At 37.9% G+C, this 12,129-nt stretch overlaps 1 protein-coding gene across 1 annotated transcript in view; it reads right to left on the minus strand.

The window, feature by feature from the left end:
- Positions 1–12,129, minus strand: part of mgat5b (alpha-1,6-mannosylglycoprotein 6-beta-N-acetylglucosaminyltransferase B) — a 224,252-nt gene that overhangs the window by 101,201 nt on the left and 110,922 nt on the right. Inside the window, exons 6-7 of the mRNA XM_073945164.1 lie at positions 10,378–10,548; positions 5,766–5,930 (exon numbers count right to left, since the gene is read on the minus strand). Of these exons, the coding sequence (XP_073801265.1) occupies positions 5,766–5,930; positions 10,378–10,548 (336 nt within the window). The remainder of the gene's footprint in view (positions 1–5,765; positions 5,931–10,377; positions 10,549–12,129) is intronic.

Consider the following 12,129-nt stretch of genomic DNA (forward strand, 5'->3'; position numbering starts at 1 on the left):
TTTAGGGGAGGGCTATCAGTCATTTAGAGCACTTTAATTAGTTATTTAAGGTGGGGTTATCAGTCCTTTATAGGGAGGTCCTCTCAGTCATTTAGGGCAAAGCTCTCAGTCTTTTAGGGTGGAGCTATAAGTCCTTTAGGGTGGGGCTATCAGTATTTTAGGGCGGGGTTATCAGTCATTTAGGGCAGGGTTATCAGTCCTTCAGGGAGGGCTATCACACATTTAGAGCGCTTGTTTAGTCATTTAGGGCGCTTTTTTTCAGTACTGTAGGGCGGGGCTATCAGTCTTTTAGGGCGGAGCTATGAGAAACTTCCGGCAGGTCTATCAGTCATTCAAGGCAGGGCTATCAGTCCTTTAGGGCAGGGCTATTAGTCTTTTAGGGCGGAGCTATTAGTCTTTTAGGGCATAAATATTAGTTATTTAGGGCGGGGCTATCAGTCATTTAGGATGGGGCTATAAGTCATTTAAGGCGGGGCTATTAGTGATTTAGGGTGGGGCTTTGAGTCATTTAAGGCAGGGCTATCCGTCATTTAGAGCACCTTAATTTGTTATTTAGGGTGGGATTATCAGTTATTTAGGGAGGTCCTATCAGTCATTTAGGGCAGAGCTCTCAGTCCTTTAGGGTGGAGCTATAAGTATTTTAGGGCGAGGCTATCAGTCATTTAGGGCAGTGTTATCAGTCCTTTAGGGTGGCCTATAACCCATTTTGAGCGCTTTATTAGTCACTTAGGGTGTGGTTATCAGTCCATTAGGGCGGGTCTATCAGTCATTTAGGGCAGGGCTGTTAGTCTTTTAGGCCGGGATATTAGTTATTTAGGGCAGAGCTCTAAGTCCTTTAGGTTGGAGCTATCAGTCCTTTAGGGTGGAGCTATAAGTCTTTTTTTTGGGGGGGGTGGGGGGGGGGCGGGGGGGGTGGTATCAGTCATTAATTGCATGGTTATCAGTCTTTTAGGACGGGGCTATAAGTCATTTAGGGCATGGTTATCAGTCTTTTGGGACGGGGCTATTAATCATTTAGAGCGCTTTATAAGTCAGTCCTTATCAGTCCTTTAGGGCGTGGCTATCAGTCTTTTAGGGCGGAGCTATGAGTATGTTACAGCAGGTCTGGAGTGGGGATATCAGTTATTTATAGCGTGGTTATCAGTCCTTTAGGGTGGGGCAATTAGTCATTTAGAGCGATTTATTAGTCATTTAGGGCGGGGTTAGCAGTCCTTTAGGGCGGGGCTATCAGTCTTTCAGGGTGTGGTTATCAGTCATTTTGGGCAGGATTTCAGTCATTTAGGGAGTGGTTATCTGTCCTTTAGGGTGGGGTTATCAGTCATTTAGGGCAGGGCTAGCAGAGGTTATCAATCATTTAGGGTGGGTTTATTGGACCTTAGGGCGGGGTTATAAGTCCGTTAGCATGAGGCTATCAGTCTTTTAGGGCGGGTTCATTTAGGTCAGATCTGCTAGTCCTTTAGGAAGAGGCTATCAGTCTTTTAGGGTGGGGTTATCAGCCTTTTGGAGGGGGGTTATCAGTCATTTAGGGCAAGGTTATCAGTCATTTAAGGTCGGACTATCAGCTATCTGCTTTGAATTCATCCATTTACCAATCTTCCTTCATTTTGTTAGCAAAGCCAATCTATCAACAAAATTTAACTGGCTCCCAAAGAATGAATGCATGCATTACCCTATGCTGTTTCAAGTGCATTTACAATATGATAGCATACACAAGAACAATCTTAACTTTCGTTTCATGGTGACTTTAATTAATAACAACAACAACAATCTACACAGTATAATGGAAAACACACACATACACACTAGGGGTGCACAATACTAGGATAATATGCGATATGCAATGTTGTTGAGTATTGCGAAAAGGATATTTCTTACAATATTTCTCTATTTTTATTAGCAATTTTAAAAAATGAAATCCAAAAAGACAGTCAAAAGTAGAGGAAGACAGGAAGACACTTAGAAATACACTCTACAAAGATACAAGACCGAGCAGACATTAGTGTTTAAGAGGAGTAGATATGGTGTGTAATCAGCGTCAATGATCTGCAGCTGTGTGAGTGTGCGTCCGTGTGTAGATTGATATCAGCTGTGACAAGTTGATTAGCACAGTGCATGATGGGAGGTGTAGTCCAGGTGAATGGCTGGATATCTACATAGCTAGGGCACATTTCGTGCAGATATATTGTTTGGACATTGGTTTTCTTTTTAGTTTGTGCTATAATCAGGCTTTACCATGTCAAAGTCATCATTCACCACAGTAAACAGCAGTGTCAAACTCACGGTCCAGCCAATCACAGAACAGCCCCTATATTTTCCTCTGAAGGTTAAATTGAATCTACAGTTTTGTTTTGTTTATTTATTCAGGATTGACTTTGAAAACAATCAAGTCTGTATATTTGTGACTGATGTTTTCGAAAAGGAAACATAATAATCCTCATAATAAATGAGACTTGATTTTCCCGAGACGGCTAAATTGTCATATTGTAAAATTGTTCAAATCATTTTTCTGATTCAAGCTCAATAAAATGGAGTAAACACCTTACTGTTTGTCTTTCTATCTCAGGAAAATCTAATCCTGTTCTGACTGAGACATCTGTGATTATAATACTACTATTATTATTATTTCCCGCACATACTTCTCATTTATTTAGACCTTAATCAAATATCAAAGCTATACAGCTTAACTTCTAGTTTGAAATGCCATTTACATCCGAATCAATGCATGATAGGGCAAATATGTTGTGTTGATCATCATAATTCAAATGTCAGCTAAGAAAACAAATCCCATCCACATATTGTTAATAAAGTCATTAGCTGTATTTCCATAGATATATATTTCTATTTTGGAAGAACTTCCACTGAAAAGAACTTAAAGGGGACCAAAAATTAGGGTTTACACACAGCGGTGTGGCAGCAGTCTGTGAATATAACCAGCTTCTAATGAAAAAATAAATAAATAAATGCAATATTTTTATAATCATACTTGATAAAAACAAGCAGAAACACTTTGATTGACATTCTCTCATTATACATGTCATCAGAGGGGCAAAGCCCCGCCCATTAGAAACCATCTCACCATCATTAGCATATGATATTAGTCTTGTTTTGGATTTTGTCACTATGCTGACACATAGGCCTTTTTGGCTCCGCCTTCTTTTTTGAATTTAAAGTGACAGTCACCAAAACAGCATAATTAGAATCAAAGCCTAAAAGGGTCAGTTTCAAAGAGTTATGAAACATAATTAGTGAGGTATTTTGAGCTGAAACTTCACGTTCACACTGTAGGGATATCAGAGACTCATTTGACATCTTGTAATAAGGGACATAATAGCTCCCCTTTATATAATTTTAAACAAATGTGATGCAATTAATACATAAACTGTACATAGTGCATGTTAAAAGAGAGAGAGGTATGCTTTGTGCTTTATTTGCATTCATCATGTAAATATATATATATATATATATATATATATATATATATATATATATATATATATATATATATATATATATATATATATATATATATATATATCAGCAGATTTGCGTTCAGTGTTCAGTTCCTCCACATTATTTTCTCTTTGTATTCTCTACAGTACAGTAATATTCAAAAGACATCAGTAATATTGCTGCAGAGAAACTTGTTTTGAGCTTTTGTGTTTACTTCATGGTTGGTTGAAAGCCATTTGTTAAGTCTAATAAGTTGCCTTTTAATATTTAATGGATGAGCTGTGAGGTGAATAATGATATCTCATTGTAAACTTTTCACTGTTTGTTTTACATTCTAGGTTACTCCAATGATTCACACAAAGCATTATGAATGGGGTTTGGTTGGTGTCATGAGTGGATTATTTGGACTAGACAGTATTCTTGGAAATATGTACCTTTGACTAATATTTTTTTAAACCTGAAATACATTTATCTGGGAATGATTTGTTGCTTGTTTCAGATGACAAATCCACTAAAGAGCACTGTCTACATTTGTGCAAATCTAAATAATGTTACTTTGCAACACTTAAATGATGTTTGGGGACTAAAGACACCAAGTGATGAAGTGTTTCAGGTGTAATTTTGTCCCATTATTCCTGCAAACTAGCAAACTTGCAAACTTGTTGCATTTTGCCCTTCAAAATGGGCCACATATTTTTTTCTGAACACAGGTCGGGACTGCAGGCAGGCCAGTCAAGTAAAGAATATATTTTTTATTTATAGTCTTTCAACACATTTAAAAAAAAAAAGTTGGATCAGTAAAGCATTTACGACTTTGTAATGTTGCCATATTTTTCAATACACTTACAAGACATTTGGGGATTGAAGACACTTTACAACATTTAATTGATGTTTGGGGACTGAAGACACCAAGTGATGAAGTGTTCCAGGTGTAATTGTGTACCATTCCTCCTGCAAACAACTTTTAAGGTGAACAACAGTATGGGGTCTTTAATGTCACATTGCACTTCAAAACATGCCACACGTTCTCTATTAAAGACAGGTCGGGACAAGAGGCAGGCCAATCAATTAAAGAAAATTTTTTTTTTTTATATATATATATAATTTATGTTCTTGAAATACATTTCAAAATAAAGATGAAACAGTAAAGCATTTACAACTTTTTTTCACTACACTTACAAGACATTTGGGGACTGAAGACACCAAGTGATGGAGTGTTTTAGGTGTAATTTTGTCCCATTCTTCCTGTAAACAAGTCTTAAGGTGGGCAACAGTATAGGGTCTTTGTTGCATTTTGCGCTTCAAAATGTGCCACACATTCTTTATCAGAGACAGGTCGGGACTACGGACAGGTCAGTCAAATAAAGGTTATGTTTTCATTTATGTTTTCACTTTCTAATGCCGCTTCATTCTCAACACTTTATGTTCATAAATATGTTCATTGAGTTAATGTAATCATTGAGCACCGCAGTTTGACACATTTTTGCATGTATTTAACCATTTAGGCGTTGTGTTCTGCTCCTCTCCAAGGCAGAGGGCATACACACAACAGCAAGTATTCTCATTCACAGTGAATAAATGGAATACACGTCAAAAATTAAGCATGTCCCATGCTGCAAAACTCTTGCTATAGTACATCCCTGCTGAAAAATCCAGCCTTAACCAGCCTAGGATGGTTGGCTGGTTTTAGCTGGTCGACCAGCCTGGTTTAAGAGGRGTTTTGGCCACTTCCAGGCTGGTTTCCAGCCTGGTTTTAGCTGGACAGGCTGGAAGATGACCAGCTAAAACCAGCTTGACCAGCCTAGCTAGGCTGAGAGCCCAGCCAAAACCAGCTATGTCCAGCTTAAACCAGGATGGTCAAGCTGGTTTTAGATGGTTTTCGCTGGTCACGTTACAGCCTGACCAGCTAAGACCAGGCTGGAAATGGCTGGAAACCAGCCTGGAAGTGGCCAAAACCCCTCTACAACCAGGCAGGTCGACCAGCTAAAACCAGCCAACCAACCTAGGCTGGATTAAGCTGGATTTTTCAGCAGGGATGCTTTTACATTTCAAGTGAAACTGAGCTTTGCAAAGGAACAAATGTGTGCTGCTGATATGACAATAAGACGAGATATGAATGGTGTGGGATAATTATCGTCAATAATCTTAATTTTTTAATTTTTTTTCATAATCATTGGAGCCAAAAACATATTTCCAATCAGCCTGTGTTGAAAACATTGACATAGACAAGACATTTTGACTTCTCTTTGTCTATATTTGAATAAGTAGAAGACATCTGTTTCTCTTTTTTTTTTTTAGACAAAGTTGGCACTCACCCTTTTCTGATCTCTGCTGTGCCCTTGCAGACGCTCCTCAAGTCTGCGAGCAGCTGAAGTCCACTGTGCGGCCAGTCTGCGCATGCGTCTCCTCATGAAGCTCAAAGACTCTTTCCCCGAGCCCACCCGCTCCAACAGGAGAGACAGATCTGAGCGGAAAAACGCCTAAAGGAGGACAGAAAACAAATATACTTCAGGAGGAAGTCATCGCAGAATAAACCTCAAAAGGTTCATCAGCAACTTGATGCAAATACATGTATAAGACTGACACTCTGGTTCAAACTACCATGAAAATAAGTGTTGAATTTTTCATTCATCCATCAACATGATTTCTGCAGGAGTCTTGTAGGATGTAACAAAGACCACAACTCCCATAATTCCACAGTCATCATATTACACCTTTGTTTGTTGTGAATACACAGCCTCTAGTGGACACAATTACATACTGCGCCTTTAAGTTAGGTATTTATTAAGTTTATAAGTTTAAGTACTTGTATATTACTAACATTTGTGTTTCTTAATGTTTGCTATGTCACATTATAGGGTGTATTAAATGTGTTAAAAAACAGTTAGTGATACAGTAATAGTAAATAGTAATACATAGATACATATACAGTATATTTTAATCTACTGCTGCCAAAAGATTATTCATAATAATCAGATTTGAGATAAAAGATTGTATTTACATAATATATAAATACTGTGCATAATGATGTATATTATGTATAAATACACATACATAATGAACATACAATACAGAAATATACAAATGAAATATATTGACATATGTATATTTATATACAGTTTGCATGGTATATTAATTAGTGCTGAAAAATATTATTCGCATCCAAAATAAAAGTTTGTTTTGACGTAATACGTGTGTGTGTGTGTGTGTGTGTGTGTGTGTGTGTGTTTGTGTGTGTGTGTGTGAGAAAGAGAGAGTATTTATTTTTTTATTATATGTGATAGAAAAAAAACTATACAAAACAATTGTTAATTATATATTATTTAATTTTATTTTTAATTACTATATTCAAGTATATTATACTACTAAATAGTATATATATATATATATATATATATATATATATATATATATATATATATATTTATTTATTTTTATATATATATATATATATATATATATATATATATATATATATATATATATATATATATATATATATATATATATATATATTTATATATATATATATATATATATATATATATATATATATATATATATATATATATATATATATATATATATATATACTATTTAGTAGTATAATATACTTGAATATAGTAATTAAAAATAAAATTAAATAATATATAATTAACAATTATATATATATATATATATATATATATATATATATATATATATATATATATATATATATATATATATATATATATATATATATATATATATATATATATAGTCCAAAGTCATGCGGTACAGGTGAATTGGATAGGCTAAATTGTCCGTAGTGTATGAATGTGTGTGTGGATGATTCCCAGAGATGGGTTGTGGCTGGAAGGGCATCTGCTGCATAAAAAACTTGCTGGATAAGTTGGCGGTTCATTCCTCTGTGGCGACCCCAGATAAATAAAGGAACTAAACCAACAAGAAAATGAATGAATGAATGAATATATATATATATATATATATATATATATATATATATATATATATATATATATATATATATATATATATACGTTTTGTTTTTCTAACTCACGAAAAGCTCGTTAAAGAAGTCAATTGCACAAAACGCTCAACTCACGCATCCTAGTCGCGCGTATTGCATCGTAGGATATGCAGTCTCTGTCTCCATCTTGTTGGTGGACAATGTCAACCGTCTCTGCTTTGCTCAATGACAAGCTGATAGATGTCGTCAGACTGCATCTCTGAATTTGGAAATATTTAAAATAGGCACTTTCCTATATCCTATCCTATCCTAAGAACAACTGCATAGTTACAATCTAAACAACTACATTCTCGACTAAAAAAGCCTCAAAAGTACATGATGTTGTCCAAAAGCTGCATTATTTGTCACTGTAGTGAGTTTATTGATCTGCTGTCACTCTATGTGGCCGGAGTAATACAGAAGGGTGAGGAGGCTGTACGAGTTCTAATAATAATATCGCATAGCTATCAGCCAATCAGATTCGAGAACCAGACAGTACTGTGGTATAAATTTATATATGCAAAAATATAGACAGTTCACTATTTTTATCAAAATTTTTTGGATGTGATTAATCGCAATTAATCGTTTGACAACACAATTTAGTTTTTCACAAAAAAAGAAGTGTTTACTTTTTATTTGTCATCTATTCATGTGCAGTGAGTGAAGGCTCACAGTCATGCGACAATATTAATGAAGCTTCAGCAGTCAGGGCTCTCCTTCCTCCTGGGCTTTGTAACAAAGTTCAATGACCAAAACAAAGTGGAACCACTGTTCTCAAAAGCTCAAACGCAATCAACCCAATGATTAAACGGCTACAATGAATGAACCGTGCTGCGGGCATGATGCAGCATGTAGTTTTCACAAAACGACAGATCGTGGGAGATTCCATGAAGGTAATGGCTTTGAAATTTACAGGGGTTATTTTTCACTAGGCAGGAAAATGCTAAAGTATTTCATGCTCCAGGAAAATCTTGAATAAAAAAAAAGAACGCTATCTCATTTCAGTCCTAGCAGGCTTCGGCGGTGTTGTGAATAAGAGTTAAACAGCTGGATCTCTTTCACTTGATTTGGCACACTGTGAGCGCAACTAACCAGGTGAGAAGGCCTGTACTTCACTCACAGCCTCTCCTCTGAAACCCACTGCTTTCTTCAGCCCGATAACGCAGCTTCTTAACTCAAATCAATCCTCATAAGTGACCCATTTGAAATGCCGTATACTGTGCAGCAACTTGAGAAACTCAAATAAATATGGAATTTAAACATTTCATTGGAACATGCCGCTAACAATCCCCTACTCTAATACTACTCTTCTGAAATAAAGCATTGTTTTTCTTATTTAAGATAGATTTGGTCAGACTGTCATTCATTCATTTTCCTTCGGCTTAGTCTCTTATTTATCAGGGGTCACCACAGCGGAATGAACCACTAACTATTCTGGCACATGTTTCACGCAGCAGATGCCCTTCCATCCACAACCCAGTACTGGGAAAAAAAAAACATGCACACCCACACACACACACACACACACACACACACACACATTCTCCTATAAGGCATGTCTTTGGACTGTGGGGGAAACCGAAGCACCCAGAGGAAACCCACACCAAGACAGGGAGAACATGCAAACTCCACACAGAAATGCCAACTGGCCCAGCCTGGACTCGAACCAGCAACCTTCTTGCTGTGAGAGAACAGTGCAAGCCACTGTGCCACAATGCCGCATTGGTCAGACTTTAAGGTTTAATTCTGTTATAAACAAATCATGACTTTTGCCTTAGTAAACAGTTCTTAAGGTAATAGTTGGGTTTGGTATTGGATAGGATTAGGGATGTAGAATAAGATCTTGCAGAATTTGTACTTTTTAAGTGCTAGTAAGCAGCATAATATCTTAACAGCAGGCAAGTAATGCTTTTATAGTAAGAACTTGCACTTAATATTTTGCGCCCTATCATACACCTGGCGCAATCCGCCACAAGACGCGACGCAACTGTTGTTTGCTAGTTACAGCTTGGCGCAAGAGACGTTTTGCAGCACGCTGTTTAAATAGCAAATGCATTTCCGCTCATATGTGCAGCCATAGGCGTTCTGGTCTAAAAAAAGGAGGCGCGTTGAGAGGAGGTCTAACGCCCCATTCACACAGGGCGTCAGCGTCAACGCTTCCCATTTATTTTGAATTGTTCGTTGCCGAACTGCATTGTGGATCCGTCGGCACCCCCTCTGAGGCATTGCTCGCTGCAGAAGTTGGGACTAGCTCAACTTTTCAAGCACAGACGGAAGCGTCAGCCAATCAGATCGCTGTATGCAAACACACCAGCTCAGACAGTGGCCTATTGCTGACTGAATTTCATTGGCTGACGCTTCTATGACGATCGCGTCAGCCCCAACTTCAGACACGCCTTCAGTCAAGCGTTGACGCTGAAGCCCCAGGCGTAAAGTCCAGGGCGTAAGGACCCACACAGACCACAGGTTAAGCGCCCCCTGTAGGCCTCACTAACACTACTTCCGGCAGCAACCTAGCTTTCCCATGTGGTCTCCCATCTAGATACTGACCAGGCGCAGCCCTGCTTAGCTTCAGTGGGCGACCATGTGAGAGTTGCAGAGAGCTAGCTGCTGGCATTACAGTAAATCTGCAAAGATAAGCGGGCCAAACTTTTCCATAGTGCTGTAACAGACTTCAAAAAGTGCTTGTTATTAAGTTTAGGGGGCAAACACTTTTCCACACAGTGCTATGTAGTTTGGCACTTTGTTTTCCTTTAATTATACAACCTTCAACTCAAAGCTGTATTTACTTGTGTTATCTCTGACTAAGATTTAAATTAACAAAGTGGCAAAAAAGAAAATAAGAAACCAAACACTTTTTCACACCACTGTCAATACACTGCAATAACATTCCATGCAATGTGTCCAACACTCACTTGTCTTTTTGGCAGGCTGCTGATTGTTGGGCGGCTGCTGCTTTGGTTCCTCCAGGCCATCGGAGGGCAGAACCACTCCACCTCACTCAGGTACACCAGGAAAGAGCAGTCGGAGCCGTCCACTCCATAAAAGGCATAGCAGGGGTCTGATGTCCACCTGGCTCTCATCCACTTGAACATAAAGATAAGAGAAACCTTTAAATATTAATATGACATGCCAGGTTAACATCCGCAGTGAAGTTTCAGCTCTAAATACCCCACAGATCATTTATCGTACCGCACTTTAAAAGTATTTTTTTTGGGATTAAAACTAAACCAAAATTTGTATGTGTCTCTTTAAATGCAAATGAGCTGCGAATAGCTCGAGTTGTAAAATTCACGCCGCGTTAACCAATCAGGAGATTGGTCTTGTGATTATGAGGTAGCCAGTGGCGTCGTCGCACCCCCCTCAACCACCACTCCCTTCCCCACCACCATCCCATCAAACCCTCAACCGGCATATATAAAACACATAAAGACAGCTATTTTCTCAAAGAAAATTCCATGTTGGCCATTTAGCAACGAAGCTACAGTCACCGGGGAGACAGAAGCCCTGCACATGTGCCCATGACGCGAATCCGCGCCTGTTCTGAAGTGAATTTGGCGCGCGAATGAAACGGATTTGATGCGTGAATGAATCGGATTTTGACGCTTGAATGAAGCAGGTAAACTCAAATGTTCACGCGTCTATTTACGTGCGAATATCGCGATTTATCCGTGCGCATTTCCAAAAAGCCTAAGCTGACATTTCTTTTTACTTAAATTTTTTATTTACTTATTTACTTTTAACTGTGCACAATAAAACGCAGATAACAGCATATTCGGCATATTACATATTTAAAATAGTGTCTCTTGGACATAATATTATACTGCACAACTAAACCACGCTAAACAATACTTAGAATACTTTGAACTTCAACTGTAAATGTGATTAATACATGAACATGGCTTACAGGCCCTTTATGGCCCTTTAATGGGGTATATGCCGAAGCATGCTAATAGGACTTTTAATTTGCCAGTAACCTGGGTTAAGCGCTTCCGGCGAATTGAATGTCAATGCAAAATCCGGTGCGTTTAAGGTCTGTTTTCTTTAAAAATCAGCGATCTCCACTAGCTGAGTGATATCCAAAGCACTGCATTAATTACATTTCCCCCCCCATATCTTTATAATATGAGCATTTATTTTACCGTAGTATATTCAATGTAGCTTCTGCGTTAGCCTGCCGATTCTGACGGGGGCGTGCGAGTAAACAGCTTTTTGTCTCGTTTTACGCTTGAGCAACTAAATAAATGCTACAGTTTATTTAACTGAATGTATTTTAATGACATTACAACATCGATGCTGTATAAGGAACCGTATAAAATGGAAAAAAGTTCACAATAACAGGTCAGCGGAAGTGCTGGGAAAAGCACTAGCTAGGCATATACCCTATTATCACAAGCTTCACAATAATCAATACAGATTTTATTTCTGGCATTATAAGAGTCACAGGTGAGTTTCTAGCAACTAAAGTTTGACGTACTGTGGTAACATTTACACTGTTGTTTAAGCTTTAAAAACAAAGCTCAATGTGAGGTACGGCATACTGCAGAGGTCTCTGGATCTGTGATGTGCAAATAGTGTGAGCCCAGATTTTGTGGGTGTGTTTACTCTGTCGTCTGATCTGCATAATTAATTTAGCGAATCAGGCGCAGACAGCAGATGCTAATAAA

The sequence above is a fragment of the Danio rerio genome, chromosome 3 (assembly GCF_049306965.1).
Source record: "Danio rerio strain Tuebingen ecotype United States chromosome 3, GRCz12tu, whole genome shotgun sequence".
NCBI classification, from domain to species: Eukaryota; Metazoa; Chordata; class Actinopteri; order Cypriniformes; family Danionidae; genus Danio; species Danio rerio.